At 40.5% G+C, this 24,137-nt stretch overlaps 1 protein-coding gene across 10 annotated transcripts in view; it reads left to right on the forward strand.

The window, feature by feature from the left end:
* Positions 1–24,137, forward strand: part of WWOX (WW domain containing oxidoreductase) — a 934,161-nt gene that overhangs the window by 293,818 nt on the left and 616,206 nt on the right. For 2 of the 10 annotated variants that reach the window (XM_070262080.1, XM_070262081.1), the window contains exon 9: positions 11,252–11,411. The exons of 7 other annotated variants lie outside the window; for them this stretch is intronic. In XM_070262080.1, coding sequence (XP_070118181.1) covers positions 11,252–11,410 — 159 coding nt within the window. In that variant the 3' untranslated portion in view covers position 11,411. Of the gene's footprint in view, positions 1–10,621; positions 11,412–24,137 lie in introns of all 10 variants that reach the window. One more of the 10 variants, XR_011436924.1, reaches the window with a different exon arrangement.

Raw genomic sequence — 24,137 nt, forward strand, 5'->3', positions numbered from 1 at the left:
TGTAGAATATGAAAAAATAAAGTGATGGAATGATTAGTACATCCTTATGAGGTCCAGCGAGGAAAAAAGCCTTAATTTCCAACAATTTCCATTCCCTGTCTCACCTCAGTATTTAATTTACTTCACTTACATGACTACTTGAAGTTTTCCCAGGTCAGTCACTCCTGTTAATTATAACCTAGAGGGATGATATTAGTCAACTGATGGATTACAGTATCCAAATGGAGCCAGCAGATGACTTTGGACGAACTGATTCCCAAGCAGTAGGATGAATGGAGGCGTCCCTTAGCGGTCTCAGGCGGCCAGTTTGTCATAAGCTTAGAGATGATCTAGGATAAGCCCATTAGTTTAGAGATTAAGAAACTGAACCCTGAAATGTCAAGAGACCGTTTCAAGTTCACACCGAAAGACGGTTTTCACTGCACTATGAGACTTCCACCTATTTCATGTTTTAGCTGACGTGACATCTCTAGTCTTTTGAATGAATACATATTTCTTGCATAACTGGATATTTCGAAGCTGTCTAGCAGTTAAGCATTGTGTTACACTTCAGTTAGTTGGCAATCTGTGTCTCCTGAGGGGAAGGGGCCATGATGTTCCAGGATTTCATCTTTCATCATGAGAAGCAACTTCCTACTCTTCTTCCTCTTCATCTTCTTCCTTTTCTCCAGCCATTGAGGTCATGTGTGATATCTACCATTTCACTTAGTTTTGCTTTTCTTCACATTTTCTTTGAAATATGAGCATGCAAGTATTTATGGTGCATGGTTTAACTGGAAGCTATCAGGCATCAATGGCTTTTTATGGGGCAAAATTTACTTTCTGCACTTGTCTGTGCCATTTTTACAGACTGCTGATACTCGCCAATGGATATTCTTGGAAATCATCTTCTAGTTTAAATGCAGTTAAGTATTTAAAAATAATATCAGTGACTTATTTGCATTTTCACTCAGCCAGAAGGCCTACTTGATGTTACAAATGAAAAATTGCAAGACAATTTTAAAATCCCAAGAAACTGTATGTAATAGAATAATGAATGACTTTCTCCTAACCCATTGCTCCATGACAAGGCTCCTCTAAACTGACTTCGGAACATCTCAGAACCGTCTTTGATGAGCTTGCCCTCATTTTGCCTTTTTTATTAATTAATTATCCCAAAGTCTAGCTGCGTAGTAACTGGAATGCTTCTTTGTTGCCTATAGAGATTGACATTGTTCAGTTCTAGAAGCCATTTCATTTTGATTCTTTACCTCTCGGTTTCAGTAATTTCTGTTTATCCAGGACAAAGAGCCACAGCTCCTGAGCTTCTAACCAGGGTGGGTTCTGAAGCTCTATGGGGGTGTGTGTGGGTGATAGAGCTTGGAATGTCACAGGTAGATTTGCCATCATAGGAGACATCTGCTTGCCTTGTATACGTATTTTTATTGACATACACAGTTAGGAAAATTCAAGAAAGCAAAGTTTAAAGAATATTTTGAGAGACAGAGAAATACCTAATTGTTTCTCTTTATGTAAATCCAAAGTAATTTTCTCTCAGAAGAGGACTAAACAGACACTTTGGCTCTCTCTTCTCTCTCTGAATTAATCAAGTGTGTTTGCTGCCTTTACTCACTCAGCTGGAAACCACTGGCTTGCAGGACTCCAGGCTCCTGCGATGTGCCAAGAGGTAAACACAGGGACCCCCGAGTATGGAGATGACACAGAATATTCATAAAGTCAGGCTGCTCGCTTCCCAGGAAGGTAACCCTGCAGCAAGCTGTGTTTCTCTAGTGTCTGTAAAACCCGGTCCACACAGCAGCTCTATCTGTGGGTGATGGGGATTTTGCTGATGGTTTTAAAATCAGGGCTAGTTTATTATTATTACTATTTTTAGGATCTTTTAGTATACACTTTTATGAGTGGTATTAAACCACAGTGTTTTCAGCAGGAATGAAGTTGAATGCCATCCTTTTCCTGGATGTCACTTTGCTCCCTTGACTTTAACTTCTTTGCTATCACTTAGCACATTCATTGTGTCTTTTTATAAGAATTCATCCTTACTTTTCAGTTATGGAGCTGGGTTGGGGGTGGGATCTACTTGCAACAATGTAGAAATGGAAATGCATGTCACACAGGTGTGGTGTCAGTTAGTTACCTTAGAAAGTAAAAGCCACCCATTTATTCTCAAGGTAGCATTTGAAGTCTTCTGTATGTCTTTAAGAAGCTGGCTTAGGAGGGAAGCAATGAGTAACAAACATCATTTTCGTGTTTTTCAATAGGTTCTGGGTAATCAGCTTGTAAACATGCATCTAAATGCACTCTATTAACTTATAATAAGGCTCATTCGTTCCCATATTTGAATTGACTCTTAAGTGTGGGCGACAATATCAGATAGATTAAGACGTTCTTGGAATACTCTGATTCCCAGAGAGTTCACGTGGCTTTTCATTGAAATCGTATTGAAAACCACAACTATGTTTTAGGATGGTCCTGTCTCTAGTGTTCTCATTTGAGCGTCCTTTGGATTATTTTCAGAGTTACTTGGGTGCTACTCAAGGAGGGTAGAGAAGAAGCATTTGTTGAGTGCCAGGCAATAGGGCAGGTATTTTTTATATGTTGTTTTACTTACTTTACTTCCCACAGGACCTATTGAGTTTTGAGTATTATGCCCCCTTTACAGATGAGGAAATCAAGGCCTTGAGTGACTTGCTTCAGTCATACAGCTAATAAGAGGCTGAGCTGAGTATCTGACTCACACGTGTGTCCCCTCCCCATTGCAGCTTACTGCTTCTGTAAGTGTGTGCTCCTATACATGTCAAGGCTGCTGGGGACTCTGTCACTGATCCCAGGGCTAAGCATGGTTTTGTGGGACTGGCGTTGTGAGTCAAGCATAATATTACTGCGAAAGGAGCTGGCCTGTTCCTCCGTTGTTTGGGAACCTCTGTGGTCAGGAGTAGGATGGGGACACTTTGTAAGGCTGGGTCCAGTCCTGCCCTTTGAGACATGTGACCTGAGGCCTGGAAGGAGTCAAGGACTGTAGCGTATTAGTACACTGCCATTTAACATTCCTGATTGCAGTGGGCCAGTTTGTGCTCTGTATTTTCCTTCATGTTTTCAATTTAATAAGCCATCTTTCAGTGAATTCTTTCTACGGCCTTCTCTCTCCTTTCCTCCTTAAATACTAGTGCTTCCAGTGCACAGATTTCTCCAGCCCTTACAGAGCATAGGGCGGGGATCAATCTGGACTAGCCGTTCTGAAGCTGCTTGCTCCTTTTGTAGAGCGCAGCCTGAATAACTCAGATTTGCGATTTGTAAGAGAGAAAACTGCCATGGCATATGGCAGACATGTCCAGTGACCTGCTACATCCCTGCCTTTGAAGACCAAAGAGTAGATTTGACCCATTTTAAAATATGAACTGTTATATATTGTGAACCAATCCAGGTGACCTAGCAAAGATCGGACCTACAAGGTGGAGTGATCCTTGAGCAAGTCAATATTAATTATTAAACTGATGCTTTATTTGAGTTGAGTTTTTAATTTGTTCTGTTATATTAGGAAGCCTCACTTGCATCTCACTGCAAGTGTAGAAGTGTTTTCCTTGGAGAATAATGCTGATGCCAGATATCAGTAAGGATGTGGATGTTGCTAATCTCATTTATCAAATTCTCGCCACAGATGCAATCCATGCTACAGCCTGAGTTTCATACTTCACTAGTGGGCGTCCAGCACAGCACTGGTGGTCCTCAAACTAGCTGATCGTTACTATGTTGCCTTCATGTGAGTGTGGTGCTACCACAAATGTGCAGAATTCCATGTTTGATATATTTTTTAAAAACCTGATAAAATGACGTGAGTGCCTATTTCACAATCCATGAAAACTTTTACTTTCACAAATACTTCTTTTAAATCAGAGAGCTCACCTACCAAATTCTGGTTTCTCCTGGGTGTCCTCTATTTTACCACAGGCCCTCCTAGCATCTGAGTCACCACCCACTGCTCTTGCATTATCATTTACTCAAATGAGGAACTAATTAGAAAGGCCAGAAAGCGGGGGAAGAAAAGTGGCAATGTATTTGGGGAAGGTAGAGAATTCTGGGCCTAAGAAACCCATCCAGACAAGCCAAATGTGTGTGTAGTTGGGACTCGAGATCTCATTTTCTGAAAGGAGAAATAAAGACAAGCCCAACAGGGCCCTTTGCAAGGATCCCCACATGGGTATGGCTAACCCACTGACGGGCCAGGCAGCCCGGAGCAGCTGTTATTTCAGCACAAAGCTGTTTTCAAAATCAGAGCCGTTCAGTCCAAAATCCCTTACAGGTCATGCCTGAATACCTCCAATGTGCCCCACGTAAAAATACACTGCGAAGAGATTGGACATGCCCTGTGAATTATACCTTATTTATTATCGTGAAGCCCTCCCTTTTTCCGTCATGCTTTAGAATTATGGGCTGGAGCGGTTCTTAATACTCTATTTATTTTAGGGGAGGAAAATGTTTTTCTTTAACCACAACATTCATGCAATACCAACTGCTGGCAGTTTCCCCAGCATTTAAGGAAATATTGTTGTAAGGCTTTTATGTTCTGTACTTCAATCAGCCAAAGCCAGCAGTCTCCCAATAGAAGGACCCTCAACAGACCATTTTCCGCATTTTGCTACAATTAAACTCCTCTGGTTTTAGCCCTCAGGCAATTTAGTACCTTTTTACATATGCACATTATGAACTTCTGACCAGGGTCTAGCAGTCATATATTAGAGTCCCGCTCTTGAAAGCAGGCTTAACAAGTTCCTCTGAGTATTGCAGTTGGAGCCAGTTGTGGAAAAGGTAATTTAAGCAACTTGCAGCGAGGCCATTCAGAATCTCAGCGATGATCCTAAATATCTCTCTCTCTTGCTCACTCTCCTTTTTTTTTTTTTTTTTGCCTTGTTTCCTCTGGAAGCTGGTAGCAAGAGCTTTCAAAGTGTGTGATTGATCTTTTATTCAGTAGCTAACGAGGGCTGTGATTCTATTAGTGCGCTACAAGGCAAGAGAACAGTGATTTAATGAAGTGTCTAGTGAGCTGGCCATAGATTTATCCTGTTGTCGCTAATTTGCAGTGCCGGGGCGAGCGTAAAGGAAAGTGTACTCACACTGCTATTAAGCAGGTATTTCCTTAGTAAATTGTTGTAAGGTCAGGTACAGTTATCTCAGCAGAGGCGATGCCTTACCTCTTCAGTGTCTGCAGATGACAGCCGCCGTGCTGAGCGCTCACTGAAGTGGAACTGGGAGATCAGAGGTCCGTCTCCAAGTCGCCCTGAGCAGAGGCAGGAGCAGATGAACTGCCAAGTAGGAGTAATAGAGTCATAATTGGTGATTAGAACTGGAAAGGTGCAATAACATCTTAATACAAACTGGCGTATGTTATAGTTACTGTCAGTTGTTGTAAACTCGCCCTGCCGCCTGGACTAGTTCCGTTTCCCCTGATTAGCTCTGGGAAACGAGGCTGCGGGCACGGGGACACTCATACCGAGAACATCCAAACCATGGCTGCTTCCCGGGGTCTTGCCCTGGCCCTGCTGTTTTTCTTGGGCACCAGCACTTGCCCCCCTCGGAAGGCACCATGGTAACCTTTTCCCACCGCCCTGGGAGAACCGTGATTTCTTAAATGTCCTCTGATCTCTCCCCTCTTTCCAGGCGCCCTGACATTTATGCACGCTGGCTTTGAGGCTCGTTGAACTTTTGTTTTATTTGCCTTTGCAAAGGGAAGGTATTTGCCTCATGTCAAATCCATATCCCACTGCAATTCTGTGTTCACAGTAACGGATTTGGTCTTGCTCTGCCAGAAAGAAAACATGAAAGAAAATAAATACGTGGCACTGGGGAATTTTGCATTTGAGATTGGCGTTTTTCTGGATGCACGGGGATATTTCAAGTGCAACGCCCATGTCTGAGGTGCCCTTGCAGGTGTGTGTGTAGGTGGTGTCCATTCATGGGGAAGGCTAATTGAAGAAATTCTTAAAAGACGCTTAATGAAATGCCAGGCTGGCTAAAAGGGCAACCCTTGAAAAACAAGGTGTCCAGCTGCAAATGTATACATGGCCGGAGACTTTTCTAGGCTCTGCAGCATAATTATTCTATGAATTCATAAAGGAAGAAGCTATGTAGTGTTGTCCAGACATGCTGAGCGGCTGTCGCTATTGATAAACAGAGGTGACTGGTCATTTGCATTGTTTGAGTGGAGTAAGGCTTGCACGATGACTTGAGCCAACAATGAGATGAAATAATGAGACAATGTGCATGGATGCATTTTAGTAATCTGGTACCTAGTAGGTTCTCAATTCATCTTTTTTGATTCTGTGGTTGTAGAATCTGTTGGGCGAAGCCTTGTCATTGGGTTCTCACCCTGGTCTGTAAAACTTGGGCAATTCTAACACTTGCTTCACCCCAGGGCCCATGTGTGTTACATCAGTTAGGGTTTATGGTCAAGTGAAGAGCTTAAAGGAGCGTGTAACGGGGCCCGGTTTGCAGAGGGTCACCTGGCTATTAAAAAGGATGAGTCAGACCTCCCGATTTTCCAGTATGGGCCTTGGGCCTCAGGACAGACATGTTCAATTTGTAGTGGTGGTGGAGCTGCCATTTCATCAAGGGGATCTCCCTCCCATGGAACTCAAATATCCGCTTGTGGGTCTGGAGATCAGAACCTAGCATGCACAGTCAGTGGCCTGTTGTGGAGTAGATGGAGCTGATCAGAGTACCCCTGCCTCACTGAGGGCCTGGCAGGGGGCTGGGAATGGCTCTGACTGATCTTTCAGAAGGATGTGGCATAAGGAATGCTGATGTGTAAGGCTCATTACAGAGCATTGTGGCCAAGGGGCACACTGGTAATTTAATACTAAACAGAATGGAAAGGAGGGAAGAAAGGAAAGAAAGAAAAAAGGAGGGAAGAAGTTGGAGGGGTAGACAGAGAGGAGGTGGAGTGAGAGAAGGAGGGTCGAAGAGAGCAAGGGGGCTGGGGAGCAAGCTAGAAAGGTAGGGATTAAAGAGCTAATTGAGAGCATAGCAAAAAGTCCACGCTCGCTGTTTCCTGTGGTCCACACAGAGCAACTCCACCCAGTGACAAGAGGAATCATAGTGCCCGGTGACTAGAATTGATTCAGTGCTTACTGTGTGCCCATATCTCATTTAATTGCCATAGTAATCCCCATTTTCTAGATGATAAAGCTGAGTTTAAAGATCACATCAGAAACAAAGGCAGGCTTGGAACCCAGATCTGTCAGTACTCCCCCCTCTATCTGTGAATACAGAAGCTCTGCCCCATTCTTCCTGGGGAGGCCTGGCATTTCTCTAAAGGTCTGACAACGGCTGCCCCTCCCGGTCATTTCTGTCTGGGTCCCCATTCAGTCCCCTTGTTGGACAAATGGACATTGCACTCTCCATTCTGATTTGAGGACACATTGTTGGACCTTCAGTAAGGAAAATCAGGGAAAGGAGAAGTGGAATTATAAAAATTCTCATTTCTAAAGTGGATGAATAATCTGGGTTGGAAATCATACTGATTTAGGTCTAAAAACCACTCAGCCTACCGTGTCATTTCCTTAAGTGGCCTTGAGGGAAGATTTGTTAAAGAACTGTCTGTTTTATCCCATGACTCCAAGCTCAGAGGTTGGGACAATATCCCTGAATAATGTGCCTTTTCACTAATAACCACATGGACCCATAATCTCTTAATTTAACATGCCTTCCAGGAATGTGTTAATATTTTCCACTTACACAGCCTGTTTTGGTAATAAGCTCCCCATATAAATGCTCCTTGTAAATAATACCTGTCATCAGAGGGCACTAGTAGTGTAATCAATTTATGGTTTTTTAAAGTATTCTACATTTCATGGATTTTTTTCTCTTTAAGGAACTGATCTGTACAATCAGAGTGGCATTCAGATGGGCTTAATTTATTTTTAAAATAAAACAGACTAGCATCTCAGACACAAAAGGTCACATATTTTATGATTCCATTTATGTAAGATATCCAGAATAGGAAAATCCATAGAGACAGAATACAGATTGCTAGTTGCCAGGGGCTGTGGGGAGGGAGAATGGGGAGAAACTGCTAAGTGGTATGGGGTCTTCTATGAGGAGATAAAAATGTTTTGGAACTAGAGGTGGTGGCTGCATAACATTGTGAATGTACTAAATGCCACTGAATTATACACTTCTAAATTTTATAATACGTGAGTTTCACCTGAATAAAGAGGAAAAGAAATTAACGCACAGGAAAGACGTTTTGGCACATGGGGCAATATTAAGCTGCTTTTTCCTTTTCTTCCATCTGCACTTAACAATCCCACCACTGTAGCACGCGAGGCAATGATTGGGCCGCGTGTAATGCCCGGGTACACAGATCTTAGAGAGGGAACCCAGTCCCTGCCCCGCATGGTGTTATGCACAGAGCCTCAGAGACACATGCTTACCTTATCATTTCTCGACCACGCTATTGATTAGTTATGTGTTTGCCTGTGTTATTAATAATGTATACCTTGAAAAATCTATGTGCATTATAGTCTTTGATCTTATCCTGAATTTCAAAGCCAAAGATTCCATTTTCCTTTTTTTCTTTTTTTTAATTTTCAAAGAAGTGGAATGAAAATAATTTTAAAACTTTTCTCTTCCCTTTCTAGTGGAGAACTTCCTGCTGACCTCCATCCATGTTAACAAGATATGTAGTATGTATGTATGTGCATGTGTGATATATACACACACACACATTTACACACATATACATATATGTACATATACACACATGCATACATATTTTGAGGAGAGGATTATAAAACAAACACTTGATTCAAGTTTACTATATTCTAGAGGTGAAGTACATTTGAATACAAGACTTACACATCTTGTAGATTAAAACAGAAATTAAAGACTTTAGACCAAGAAAGGATCAAAGGCTCTCTTTTCATTGTTCTTTGATTGTTTATTGACTTCAAAAAGACTTTTTAGTTTAAACTGACTTTAATGGCTATTGAATGCTCTTTTGTAAAGTGACTTTGAAAACTCGGGGATAATGTCTTCATTAAGTGGAGAAAAATCTTGGGGAAAAATATAGCGGTAACTTGGCTTTCATTAGAGTAAAAAGAGATAAAACTTTGCTTAATTAATGTCTGTTTTCCCTCTGTTCAGAATTATAAGGAAAAGGGGGCTGAAATTAGTTCTGATTAAAGTTTGAAATAGACATAGCACTGAGACTTTCTTCCTCCCTTTCTTAGGATTTAGAAGAAGATGCTTCATGTAACTCTGTGAATAGTATTGGAATATTTTGAGCGCCCTGTCTTTCTGGATATAAAATGACTTGACTCAGTGACATCAGTCACCCTGACTCTTGCCACCTTTGGATTCATTTTCTGTTTGTTTGTTTGTTTCCTACACTTCTTTGGGAATTGACTTTTTCGGGGAGGATGTCTATTGATATGTTTTCCTTTCTATTTGAAAAAAATCCATCCTCTCTCTGCTCCTTTCTAAGCCACCAATCAGAACTGATATCTTTCAGAAAGTCTGATGGCCCCAGCCTCTGGGTACCCAAGGATTCCTTTTGCACTGGATCCTCACTCTTCTGTGGCTTTCTACCTGTTCCTTGTCCAGCTTCTCTTTTCTACAGGGCAGATCTCCTTAAGCTTAGGAATGCTCTTCTGGGCTGCCTTTTGGTTTTTTTTTTACCTCCATGGGGAGCCAAACACTGGACTTTTCAAACTGTGAGGCTCCACCAGTGCTGGCCGATCATACTGGCTGCCGTATTCTTTTTTCTATATTATCAATAGCAAAAGGGAGAAGTGTGGATAGGAGCACCATCGTAGGGGCATTCTCGACTCCTCTTAGAAGTCCTCCCTTCTCTGTAGACATTAGTAATCCTGTGGCCTGGTAGTTAGAGAAAACAGCATGATAAAGTGGAAACAGCACAGGGTCTGGGCTAAAACAGACCTAGGTACAGATCCTATGTCTGCTCTGCACTAGTTCATTGACCCAGGGTAGGTTGCTGAAACTGTTTGAGCCTCAGTTTTCTCATCTATAAAGTGGGGATAATAGTATTTACTTCAAAGAGTTGTGGATGGATCCAATGAAGTAGAGCAGGGTGCAGTAATAATCCATATTCTGATTTTAACAACACCCCATGGCCAATTAATTCTGTGTTATAACAGATCTGCTCTGACTCTTTCCTTTTAAGAAGCTAACACTTGAAAAGACTTCCCTTTTCACCTGTTTTTCTCCCCCAGAAACCATATTCAAGAGAGCAACTTTCAATATCATGTCTTACACCTAATAGTGGTGAACGACTTAGCTGTCTTTACTGTGCCTCTCCGTAGATAAGTAGATGGATAGATTGCTTTTGTTTTAACACCTGTGCAGTCGCGCTGGCCTTACTCTTTTGTGAATGCTCAAATGCCATTGAGTCATAAGTTTCAGAGGCAGATGTAAATACTGAGAGTTTTAAGTGGCGGGGAGTCCCCCCCCCCCCCCGAGTTTGTTATGTAAACCCTCAGGGATATTTATACCCTCTACTGAGAAGGGTAATTGAGCCTCCAAACCACCCACCAAGATTTCTGCCTGTAAAATATTTAAGGACTGGTACTATAAAGCCATTTCCTTATGCAATTTGTTTTCCATCTAGGAGCAGAAGAACAAGGAAAATATGGCTCAAAGTAACTTATGAAAACCAGACTCTTAGGCTGCAAAATGCATCTCCTCACAACAGCACTTGGAGAAAGGCTGAATGCAGACAAACAGTGAAGAGGAAAGGGCCCAGGGTTCTGAAACTGAGACGGCAGAGCTCCGCAGGGCAGCGTGGTGACGGTGTGATAAGTTCCCCATTCAGTATTAAGCTAGACTTTCCCTGGAAGCATATCATGGAGTGTGCAGAAGGGCTTTTGGATGAAAGGTGCCTAGTTAAAAGATGTGAAAACCCAAACTTTAGAAATGTTACAGGCTGCCAAGACATCTCTGAGTACCTCACACACGGTGGGAAAGAGTCTGTGGATTCTGCGTACACATTGACAGCTGGGCTGGACCTACGGGCTTATGCTCTTCTTTCCTGGTTTGTGGAATTGTCATGCTCTGAAACAAACCAACATGTATAACTTGGGATGAGAGCCAAAAAGATGTGGATGAAATTCTCAGACTCTGAGATGTATACGTTTTAGACTGATGTATTATTAAAGGTAACAGTAGCTCCTGTAATAAATAATCCCACATGTGTACGGTGGTTCAAACATGGTAAAAGTTTCTTTCTTGCTTGTGTAAGGTCCGACATGGCTGTTCCAGATCAGCAGGCATCTCACTTCCAAGTGGTGACTCAGGGGCCCAAGCTCCCTCCATCTCGTGGTTCCACTATCTTCCACACCTGGCTTCCGAGGCTGCCTTGGTTGTCCGCATCAAGCTGGTGGAAGAGGCTAGAACATGAGGTATCATGTGTGGGGGCATTTTAAGGAGCAGGCCTGGGAGTGGCACATATCTATGAAATGCAGGAGGCTAGGGAATGTTGTCTAGCTGTGTACTGGGAAGAAGAGGAAACAGGTTGGGTGAATAGACAGCAAGTCTTTGCCACAACTGATGTACTGTTGTTTGTTTGTTTTAAATCACTTTGGTTTCTCAGTTCCTTTCTTTGCCAAAGCTCTTCTTGACTTGGAGATCAACTCTGGGGAAGCCAGAGATAAATCAGCTATGCTCCCTGCCCTCCACTCTCTCAGTCTCTTGGGGAAGCAAGACCCCATTCTTACTGTCCAGTGTGCCAGGTGCCTTTGTCTACCTCCCACTATAAATACTGGAAAGGATGGTGCTGTGCTCTCCTTTTTGGCCTCCCTGGCAGCTGAGAGTGGCCACCAACGGTGCTGGCTAACAAGTAAAATCGGAAACCTGCACCAGGCCTTCTTGGAGACCTTTAGCTTTTGGATCGAAGGGCAGGGTATTGCTGGCATTTTCTCTCCGCCTTCTTCCTATTCCGAATGCAGAGTTGATGCTGATAGCTACAGCAGTCTTTTTGCCCTCATGAGGCAACCAACAGGAGGAAAAAATCAAAAGACTGGCAGAGAGAATGGCCCTCACAGTGTAGGACCACTGACCAGAGTCAGCAGCTGCATAACAATCAGACATTTTCTTCATTCAAGATCTGCTTTTCCCTCCTCCTGCCAATTAATGAACCGCTAATAAACGTATTGATGCAAATATGGAATGCAGGTTTAAGGGGGATTCTGGATAATCCTCAGGGGTGAGAATTCTTTGAGAATGCTACCGTTATTTCTTATGCCATTTGTCTGTTGGAACATTTGCAAATGACAGTTATGTTTTGCTTCAAATGAGGAGCACCCCAGTGCAGTATTTCTAGAAAGTTACCAGTTTTAACCTAGGAAGACTTTCTTCACCATTCAGATTTTTCTCACCAGCGCATTTTCGTTATGGTGATGTAGGATATGATGATCTCAGAACTTTGCATGGTGTGTGAAATCCCTCAAGTGACGTTTGAACTTCTTGCCTTTCCTATTATTATTGCTCTGTTCCTGTGTGACTTTGTACTGAGATCCATGTGTATTATGGTAATTGCCTCATGATATTTAGGAATCTTTATTTGGGCCACATAAGTTAGAAGATAAAAATATATAAACACTAGTAGGTCGATGTCATTTGACCTGAACTAGGTCACAATTTCTATCACTCTTAATCAAAATAATAATGATATTAATAATAATAATCTTAATAATAAGGATTTTCTGTGCCAAGGAATAGTGTAAATATTATCATGAGGTAGATGAATGACTTAACTAAATAAACTTTTAAAGGTAATTTTTTTAACCTATTCATCAGAACTATTCCAGATAACAGCAGTTTTTGATTCTATACATACTTGAAATACTATAAATATGCTTCTTTAGAAATATAACATCATTTAGACCTCACTCTAATCAGTAAAGCCATTCCTTTGATTATTCCAATTAATTATTATGATGCCAATTTGTGTATATATTTTTCTTAGGTGCCCATCCTTGTAGTTGTCAAAGAGTTGATGAAAAAGTCAAAGTTGAAAGAGAGAAAAGTAACCCTATAAATATCAGTCCTCTTATATATTGCAAATTAAAACTCCAGCCATGTGGAAGCACAAATGTGAAGGATTGGCTGCATATCGCGTTCATATAATGTGCCACATTAGCAATGAAATTACTAAGCAGGGCCAGCGGGAATGTGGTCAACCTCATATCTTATAAGCCAAGGCCATCGTGTTTCCAGCACTGAGTGTTTCAAAGCTATCAGTTCCTTTTAAAATAATGGGAAACTTTGTGTCCTTCATAATTGTTTCTTAAGGAATAAATTCAGAAAGTTTAGAATGTAAATTTCTGTCAGTGGAAACTAAATTATCTTGCTGTTGTTGCTTATCTTCACTGGTCCAAGAGTGCACACAATTTGGAATGTATGCCATCAAGTTTTGCTGCACTGAGGAAAATCCCACCATTTTGTTATCAGATATTTCAGCTGAATGAATTGCAAGTCATGATGGGATTACTGGTCTACTTCCTTCCTGGCTAGTCTGTGGTTTAGTATAGGAGGCAGCAAACTATGGCCCTGGGTCCAGATCTGACCCACTACCTGTTTCAGTGCAGCCTGCGAGCTAAGAATTCTTTTTACATTTTTAAACAGATGGAAAAATATTAAAAGAAAATATTTCATGATACATGAAAGCAGTATGAAACTTAAATCTGATTGTCCATAAGTAACGTTTTATTGGAAGACAGCCTCGCTCGTCCATTTATGTAGTGTCTGTGGCTGCTACAGCATTACAACGGTAGAGCTGAGTAGTGGCAACAGATAAGGTATGGCCCACAAAGCTGAAAATACTTACAAACTGCCCCTTACAGACAAGTTTGCCAACACCTAGTTTAGGAGATGTACTTGCCTGTGAGCAGAGGCAACTAAGGGGAGCTTTCTGCCCTTTCTCTTCCAAGGAAACAGAATGACTTCTTGCCCTCAATGCTGATATGTTCTCACGGCTAATTTTTGGAATTCTTTCTCTTCAACAAGTCCCAACCTTGACTTTCCTTGTCCACCCCATTCTTTACTCCCAGCTCTGTGCAAGCTCAACAATAAGGCGTTGCTAGGGACTACAGCAACCTATCAGCAGTTCTCTGCAGGCCAAAAAGTCACCTCTAAGATTTTTGAGCCACCATGTGGCATAGCAGGCCAAGTCCTTGTAGCATGCTTTCTGCCATTCTGCTGCTCTGTAGTTACAGTATAATTTAGAGATGATGGGGGGAAAGTGGTCTCTCTTTATCTGTTAATTCCTTGGAGGAAGTTCTGTTCAGAATGAATAGTCGTGAAACATGTAATAAAGTTACCTATCAAGACCACTTTTACAGAGAGATTTAAATGTGATAATAAGAATAAAAGAAAATGAAGTGACATTGAGGGCGTCTTCTTTTATAACAGCTCTTGGTCTTGACTGTTAAGCACACTGTAAAATGACTTTTATACATTTATGGATTGAAATGGTTCTGCTGAAATTTTAAGTGTTAACATTGTTCAAACTTCTATTACCAACACCTCTTCACATTGTTACAAAATGGTTTCATATTTGACATTTTAGTCATGCTAACCTGGGACATTTTGTATTGAAGCTCTCATTTCATGTGATAGGAAGGTTCTGGTTCATTTGGATTTCAGCCCTTTCTATAGGAAGCTACTACGTCCTGTCTGCACATCTTTCCCTGATGTGTTTTATAAACTGATTGTCACAGAAGATATTTTGTAGAGATAGAGAAGCCTTAAATATTTTATTTGTTAGATTGGCTTTGGTGGAAAACAAAGGCTATTTTTCTTTCAACCTAGTTCCTTCCTTTTCTGATTTTTCTTGTTTGCTTTTCCTTAAAGCTATTACTGTTTGCACTGCAGTCCATAACTGCCTCTTGTTTTTTTATAACAGCTTTATTGAGATATCATTCACGTACCATACAATTTACTCATTTGAAGTGTACAAAGTAATGGGTTTTAATATATGCACAGAATCGTGCAACCATCACCACAATCAATTTTAAGACATTTTTAGTACCCCCAAAAGTATGCCTGCACCCCGTAGCCATCACCTCCCAATACCCGCTCTTCTCACACCAGCCTCAGGCAACCACTAATCTACTTTCTGTCTCTACCGATTTACCTATCTTGGACGTTTCATAAAAATGGGATCATACAATATATGGTCCTCTGAGACTGGCTTCTTGTACTTAGCATGATATTTTCAAAGTACTGCACCTTATATTTCAGTCCCTTGCTTATTATTTCTTTCTTATAAATACAGAATTTAAAAGAAAGAATAAATGTGCTGCAGAAATGTTTAACCTATTTGAGCATACCATCTCTATCGGATTCCTCTTTGTAGTCGCCACCACAACCGGCCGTGCCTAACACATCCTGGGGGTTCTACAAGTGCTTGCCAAGCGCATGAATCTATTATGGATTAAGCTAATACTGGTTCCTCAGCCCTTAAAATCTCCCTCAGCACAGCTGTAGGAACATCCCAAAGAAAGGTCGCTTATAACAGGATCTGTGCAGAATTGTGCTTTAGGAAACGTAACATGAACGCCACTGATATCTCAGATGTTAGAAGGTGCTCCTTCATCACCTTCTCTTTCTTCACCTTTGTCTTGTCTTCTCCACCCTGTGTCTTGAGAGCAGGGGTTTCCCTGTCCTGCTGTGGGCCCTCCTTGCTTACCTAGGTTAGCTGCATCAGCACCTTCATGAAGTATTACCGTTGCTGAGATAGGAGCTTTTGGTGGATAGATAAATTTGGGTTTGTAAATATTTTGCTTATTTCTTCCCAGAGTTTTGCAGAAGAGGGTAAGGAGTTGCTTTGTTATAAATTAGTCCTTTGTAAGGTTTAGGCCTGTTGCTACAAGACTGACTTTGGTTGAAGTTTACTTGAGCCATGAGTTTCATCTTGAGGGATACAGAGTGCTTTTAGAAATCAGAAGCTTTTAAATAAAAGTAAGAAAACAAAATATTAAAGAAGCCTTCTCTTGTTAATTTATTACACAAATAGAAGGAGTTTGGATTTGGACCTAGCTGGGTTCTTCCTTTCCTTCACGTCTCCCTGTGCTTTCTCCTGGATGATGGTCATGTTCCAGTTCACCAGGAATGGCCCGTGGAAACCTGACTGCTGTTCTCATGGTTACCAAATCTAGGCAAACCTTGGCTGTAAAACAGATGGTGGGCTTATGGATAGAACTGGAGCATCAGTTTTCATTTGCATTTCAAGACCTGTCCCCCATTATCACAGAGGATGGAAAGTCTGCTTAGGTTGTAAGCTATCTAATTGCTTCCTTAGTTGAAGACCTAAATGAGTTTTAAAGTATAATGCGTATATCCAAGTAGTCAACACACAATAGGCAATTGAGATAGCAAAGACTAATTTAGAAAAGGTTGATCTGTTCTTTTCTCTTCCTTCTTTCTCTCTGTTTTTTCTCTTTCCTTCCTTCCTCCAATCCTTCTTCCCACCCTTCCTCCCTCTCTCCCTCCCTTCCTTCCTTCCTTTCTCTTTCTCTATCCTTCTTCCTTTCGCTCCTTCCCTTCGTCCTTCAGTTTCTTCTTTCATCTTTTTCCTCCTTTCATTCAACCATTATAAATAAGATGGAGTTGTGTCTGTTAGCTTTTGCTGGTAATTAAATAAATTATTTATACATTTAACACAATCTTGAATTACTAGGTGATCATCTTAGGCACTCGAAAGTATAAGAGCCCTTGAAAGCAATATCCAAGCATAGATATTCCATAGCACGTCTTACAATCTAAATATTGCTTTTAGTGTAATCGAAGCAGCAAGAGTAGTCACAGCAGTTGATGGACTATTTTTCAAATTGATTTCAAAAATGTATTTAAGGGGATGATCTTCTAGTCTAGATTACCTATTGATTTTTAATATGAAAAGCTCATTATGTAAGCAGTAACTGCATATAAAAACCTAGCAAACCTTTGCATAAATCCTTTAATTGAATTTCCAGAGCCTGTGGTTCTCCTTTTTTTTTAATTAAATCTATTTCTTTTTTTAAGTGTTACTGTGTAATTTGCATGCTGTGAAGAGGCCCTGTCCCAGATAAAGTGCCATTGATCCTTATTAAACCTCACCTCTGGGCTTGCTTAAAACTAACTGGAAAAATTAAAGTGTTCATGCCGCAATGCACTTACAGCCTGTGTGATAGGATTATGGAAAAAATAATAAAACTAATTTCCAGGAGAGAATTTATAATGTGAGATTTTATTTTTTTTCAATTTAATAATTAATAGTGAAATCATATCATATATATAAATCATATTTTAGCCTATAAACTGAAATGGCAATTAGGAAAGATAATATATACTTGATGTAAAACCATCATGTTATGTGTGGATAATCTTTTGGCACTTTAATTTTTTAATTGTAGAAGGAACGGATTATGAATTCAAGTCAAACACATTAAATGGTGGGTTTCCTTTGAAAAATCTGATTCTTTTACTATGCACTATATTAGTAGATTTTTAATTTTAGTGTGAGGAAGTATAAAAGATACAGAGAAAGATATTCTGGTTATGGTCATGATAAAACGTATGTATTAGAATTACCAGGGGAAAGAAAAATATAAAAGCTGCAATAGGTTTTTCTATTTTTTAATACATAACATTTGTTATTTTAAAAGCAATAAAATCCCCTAAAGAAATATTCATAATCAATAAGAACACAAAATATGGAATATATTAACTGAGTTATAAAAATGTTTGTAGTACAGCACAAAATGAAAAACACTGCAAGTTGTGTATGGTTTAAAGTGTAATCAATTTTCAGGTTGTATACAAGGATATAAATGATAAACACAAGTAGTAGCATTTTTAGTAAAGGCTGTTACAAAATACTGTATTTATGGCCTATTCCATTCTTTTTATAGCTCATTAATGTAGAAAACAAACACAGTGTATCCATCTTCTCAGACAGGCTAAAATTCCCTTAAATGATATTTTTAAATGGAAATACTGAGCTCTTTTGATATGTTTCTTCTTTAAGCACGTGTTCCTCTGAACAGGCGTATACACTGGGGTTCCTTTTCAGACTCTGGAAAGAAAAAGTATGGATGATGATGCATTGCTCTCCCTCCATAAAACAGGGCCAAATCTAACACCTTTGCAAATGGTTTACCAGCATCCCCCTCCTCTCCACGCCCACTCTCCGCATCCCACCCCCACCCCAAGAAGAACCTTCACACCTTTGGAAGCTGCATTAATTCTTCCGGGCCACAAGGGGGCTGTTGAGTTACTGGTTCACTGCGCTCGCTGGCAGGGAGAGTTTTAATGCTGGTTCCAAAGGTGCTTAATTTCCTGTGGTACCTATGAATATGCATACGGTGTGTGCTCAGCAATCTAGCAGTTCAAACTAGACAGCTGGTTGTGGTGGGGAAGTTTTTTTTTTTTTCTTTCTGTCTCTCCTTCCCGTGGACAAAGCCTTTCTGAATAAGCTGAATCTGTAATGTAATTTCATTAACTTATTTCCAGTATTTCATTTGGTTTTGATGTTTCTGTCATGGCCTCTTTTTCCTTTCATTTTGTCATTCTGTGGAAGCAACTAGCATGTTAGGATCGGTGGAGCATAGTTCCATGGCTCTAGGAGTCACAGACTTGGATATCCAGTCTTCCTAAAACATGAGTAGGATTTAGCAGTACTCTAGTTATTTCATGTAAGGTAAGAGTATTTGGAAAAGAAAAGAAAAAATATCTTAGTAAGAAGGGCAAAGTATTTGAATTGTTTCCTTTCTCTCTATTTGGACTAACGTACAAGCCAGCACTACATAGTTCCATCCATCCATCTATCCTGGCATACATGCATGCATCCATCCATATGTTTTGGGTACCTACTATGTGTCAGGCACTACTTCAGACATTAAGGATAGGAATTTGAATTTGGATCAGTCATTGCCTTCAAGAATCTCATTATCTAGTAAGGAAGACAAAGACATATGCAAATAATTTTAACAAGTAGAAACAGAGACCTAACTCAGCCTTGGGTTATAACATTCTGTATATTATTGAAAGCTTTTTTGCTTATGACTGTAGTTTATTTAAACTTTCTAGTTTACAAAAGAAATACTATTGGAGATAAATACTATGATTTTGAATACTAAGAAGATGATGGTTTTAGAATGAAGTCTCTTGTGGCGTGACAGTATAAAAGAAGATACTTTACATAGTGAGAATGGAGATAAGATGCATCCTATTCTCTAGAATAGATTGGCGTTGGTCTGGGTGCCCCTAGAGAATGATGTGACTGCTGTCATAGGGAGCATCCACATAGAGTTCCATCTGTAGAATGTGGGCAGTCATTTGCAATTTGAGGACAGAGGCCAGGCCACCAAATAAAGTGGTATTAAGTGTCTAGCCTGGGAACCTGGACAGTGGTCAGAGGCAGGATTCAGAGTTTTCCTGAGCTAAGATTCAAGACCCAAACCAGAAATAAAAGTGAAGGCAAGCTAGGAGGAGCCCAGCCAGCACAAATTAGAGGCCTCCACTAATGATGGCCCCAGTAGTGCCTCCAACCACTGCCCCTTCCTGAGGAGAGTGCAGCCAATGACAAAGAAAATGGAGCATCTAAGAGGCAAGAGAATGGAGAGGCTAAAGGTGATGATTCTCTTGGCTTCAGAGCCCAGAAACAGGCTTGCTTGATCTCGTCTAAGCAACCATATTTCTCTGAGACAAATCAGTGGATTACAGAATTGAGCTCCATCTTACAGAGTATCAGAAATAATTAACCTTCTGGAGCTTCATTGTCCAATGTGTACTAGCCACATGTAGCTATCTAAGTTTAAATTAATTTTAAAAAAACTAGCCACATTTCAAGTGCTCAGTAGCCACATGTGGTTGGTGGCTACCACATTGAATAGTGCTGATATAGAACATTTCTGTCATAGCAGAGCACTCTATTACATAGCACTGCTCTGAAAATGTGAAGAATGACCTGTTAGGGTTTCAGAAGAAAACATTACAACTTCGATTTATTAAACTTCCATTTGTTATTAAACATCTCAGTGCATTTATCCGGTGGCAGGTACTCCTGTTTTAAGTGCTTTACATATATGTACACATACCACCCTCTCAAACATCCTATGAGATAGAACTATTATTATCCATATTTTACAGATGAGGACACAGGCACGTTGAGTAAGGAGGTGGCAGAGTTGAGATTCCAACTCAGGCAATCTAGCTCCAGGGCCCTCACTTTTTTTTTTTTTTTTTAAGATTTTTATTTTTTTCCTTTTTCTCCCCAAAGCCCCCCAGTACATAGTTGTATATTCTTTGTTGTGGGTCCTTCTAGTTGTGGCATGTGGGACGCCGCCTCAGCGTGGTTTGATGAGCAGTGCCATGTCCGCGCCCATGATTCGAACCAACGAAACACTGGGCCGCCTGCAGCGGAGCGTGCAGACTTAACCACTCGGCCACGGGGCCAGCCCCTCCAGGGCCCTCACTTTTAACCACTGCATGATATTGCCTCTCAAATAAGAAATGCTGATCTTCACAAATGTTACACAGATGCATCCTCAGACGGTCAGGAGCCGTGTATGACATGCAAGGCGTTCTGAAGGAAGACTGGCTATTTCCCCAACCTGAGGGTCTGTGGTGGAGCCCCTGCTCCTTGTGGACTTTCAGCATTGGAAAATGCGTTGTACTTTCGCAGGTGTGCGCAGTTGAATGGATTGAGATGTTAGATTATCTGGTTTGAATTAAAGCATCCCTCAGAAAATGAACAAAAGGCTTAAAAAGACTTATGCAAAAGAGACCAGCATTTTAACATGATAACATATAATGCAAACACCAGCAAGCAGTAAGAAAATGGCAGCCCTGGCACTTCAACTACTCCTAATACGAGCCCTTCATCTGTGCCAAGGTCAACGCAGTGACAGTTTGATCAGATCTCAGAAGAAGTCAATCAAAAAGCAAGAACCTAAATTAGCAAAAAGTTGTGAAATTACGTGCACTACTTTTATTGGCACACATCATTCTAACCCTATACCGTGCCTTGAGATAGTAGCCAATAGAACCATACCAATTTATGATTTATAAATAAATAAATAGACATACACCAAAGTATATGCCCTGAATTTTCTAACTGATAAAAATGCACAAGTAAAACACTCTGGAGCCTCTAGGGTTTTAAAAAGAATCTGTGGCCTCTGCCTGTCTCGGTTTTCACTGTTCATTTGGGTCCTGCTCTGTTTACGCTCTGCCTACTAGAAGAATATCCTTTCAAAAGAGTTGAAAATCCTGAAATGAAAGATACCGTGTAAGGGAAAAAAAACATGTCATTGATTGAAACAAAGATTCATGACATAGAGACTGCACTTCTGATGGGAGCTTTGCGGGCTATGCTTTTGTTTATCATGAACCGTGGGAGAGCTGCCCCCACCTTCCACTCCTTAATTTAAAGGTACTTAAAATTTTTTCAAACACGTCGTGATATCAGCACATAATTGCACCGAGCTTAGTTGGTAGAAGTCTGACAAATTGCAAAGATAGAGGTTTTTCCCAGCATCCCAGCATTCTGGTCATATTCTCCAGAATTTTTTCAAGCATGCCAAGTCTTTTGCTCAGGGCAGGGGAAGTGTGTATGTGTGTGTGTGTGTGTGTCTTGTGGACATGATAAGAGACCTGTGTTTGTGAAACCTGTGCAGGAATAACACGGATCTGTGAACTTTTTCTATTCATCTTCTTGGCGCTAGCACTTTAAAATAAAATATGTAATTTCTGTGCGGAAAGGGAACCCTTCTTTGCCCAAAGATTTAACTCTCTCTGTATCCCTGGTTAATGCTGAGCTCCCCAACATCTGTATTTCTAATATGTTTTCCTTTCATGCGCTTTTTGAGGGCTTTAAAAAAATCTCTTTCCAAGTAATAATAACTTAGAACCTGCTTGTTATTGTCACACCTGCTCTGATAAGTAGGTGAATGCGATAGCTCAATATTCTTTTCATCACAATTTCATAATCTGCATTAGTGAAACACAGGTTGAGAGAGGTCACTTGTTTTTCCTAATGCCAAATAGTGCCACAATTTTTTTTAAACTAAACACCATTTATTGACTCGTCCTGGGTCCTGTGCTAAGTGCTTTACGTGGGATTTCTAATCTCCCAAGCACCCTGTGAAGTGGCTCTTATTATTATCCTCATTTAGAATGGTGAAGAAACTGAGGCTCAGAGAAGTTAAGTAATTGGCTGAGTGTGACACAGCTGGTTAGTGGCAGAGTACTTCCTGGCACCAAGACTGCTTCCCAGGACCATGTCGTGTGAGAGGTGATGGTATGATGAAGAACATATGTTTTATTTTTCTAGGGAAGGACTCCATCTTATTTATCTGTTTCGCCATGCCTAGCAAGAGTGCCAGGGGCATAGGAGAAAAATGGCAAAATCTGTTAAAAGAAAGAAAGGGATGAAAAAGAAAGGGGCATTCATAGATGTTCCTGGAAGCGGGTTGAGGTGGGCATCCAGGTTCACAAGGACTGAAGCTGATGCGTGTTGCAGACCCATTTTAGGAAAAAGGGTAAGACGTTCAGTGCAGAGTCTTGGAAGGAGCCCATGAATGTGAGGGGCTTTGAAGCTTGTTCTTCATTAGCTTTGAGGTTGGGCCAAGGCTGAAATTTTGCAAAACCAATCTGGAGATGCACATCGTCAACGTCAATGATTTTCTTTGTCTCCATCTTATTCCACTTTTTCCATCCATTCTAATGTGAAAGCTACTTCTACCATTTAGACTTAGTGTTGAAGTCATTTGAAAAATACTCTTTGCATGTCGCCTTCTGCGAGAGAGGCCAGCTCCCAGGAAATGTGCCTCTGCTTTTAGGAAAGTCCTTCATCTTCAAAACCATTCTCTGACATGGGAGACTTTTAAAATGCTTTCCTTTCTGCCCACATCTGCGTAGTTTTATTATTTTTTTTTCCAGTAGTTTCTTAATGGTCTTTAGCAAAGGAAGTAAGTGACACTGATCAGTGAAGGTGGACAGTAAGATTTATAATGTATTTGTGCTAGCTGATTGCCAACAGAACCGGCCTTTCCCAGCGGTGCTGTACGCAGACTCGGGAAATCAATAGGGATTAACCTCTGACCCCCTTCACATACTTATACTGTGGGCTGCATCGCTTACCAATATTTCATCGGTTTCACTTAGCTGCTGTTACTTGCTCAATAACGTGTGGCCGATATCACAAGATACTAATTAATTTTTTAAAATGCAGCATCACTTGAAGCTGTGGTAAAACATCACACCTTTTAAAATCAAGGCCATTTTGATTTATTTATTAAAATCACATTAATTATCCTTAATTAAAAAAAACTGAGAGGGAAGACAGCTAAAACTCAAGGGTTTGCTTTGCTCACAAAAATCCTCTTGTGGTTAACAGTGGGGGGACCTCTGTGGCTCTAACAGAACAGGTGTCTCCTAGGGTCTTAGTTGAAACATGGGCCCCTTTCAGGATAATTGCTAATCTTACCTTTCAGACACACTTGTTTTTCTGTTAAAGGGACATTTATAGATAAATAGATAAATATGCTACCCGGCAATGAAAAGAACCCAATATATAATTTTTTAAGGAATCAAAACGAACGTTAATACGTGGTCTATTTGCAAATGTGTGCAAAAGTTTGTGTAAACATGTGTGTGTTTATGGGCTGCCCTCAATTATTATTACTGCATAGGATGGAAAGGGAGGAAAATTTGCAGTAATACACTTTTTTTAGGGAAAGTAATACACTTTCCCTTTAAGCTTTGGCATATATTAAAGCGCTCTACATTTGTCTTAGAAATTGAAATTGTTGTAGATTTCCTTCATCCGAGACCCTTTTGTTTGAATAATTTTTTTTTTTTTGCAAGTATACCTATTCCCCAGAGTTTACTTACAGTTTGCTATTGATCCGGCAGCTGGTATTTGAATTGGTCGATGTCCTCTGTAACTTGTTTAAGATACCCTACCTGAGCTATTAGTTTAAATAATGTATTCATAAATTGATTAATCATTACAGTAAGACTTATTAGCTGCATTTATATCTGCGTGTTATCCACAATTGACTTGTAGTCTAATAATCACGCATACTTAAGCAGAAGTTGGGTTTTACATTGCAATCTCGTAATCATCGAGGCGAAGAACA

This window comes from Equus caballus, chromosome 3, assembly GCF_041296265.1.
Source record: "Equus caballus isolate H_3958 breed thoroughbred chromosome 3, TB-T2T, whole genome shotgun sequence".
NCBI classification, from domain to species: Eukaryota; Metazoa; Chordata; class Mammalia; order Perissodactyla; family Equidae; genus Equus; species Equus caballus.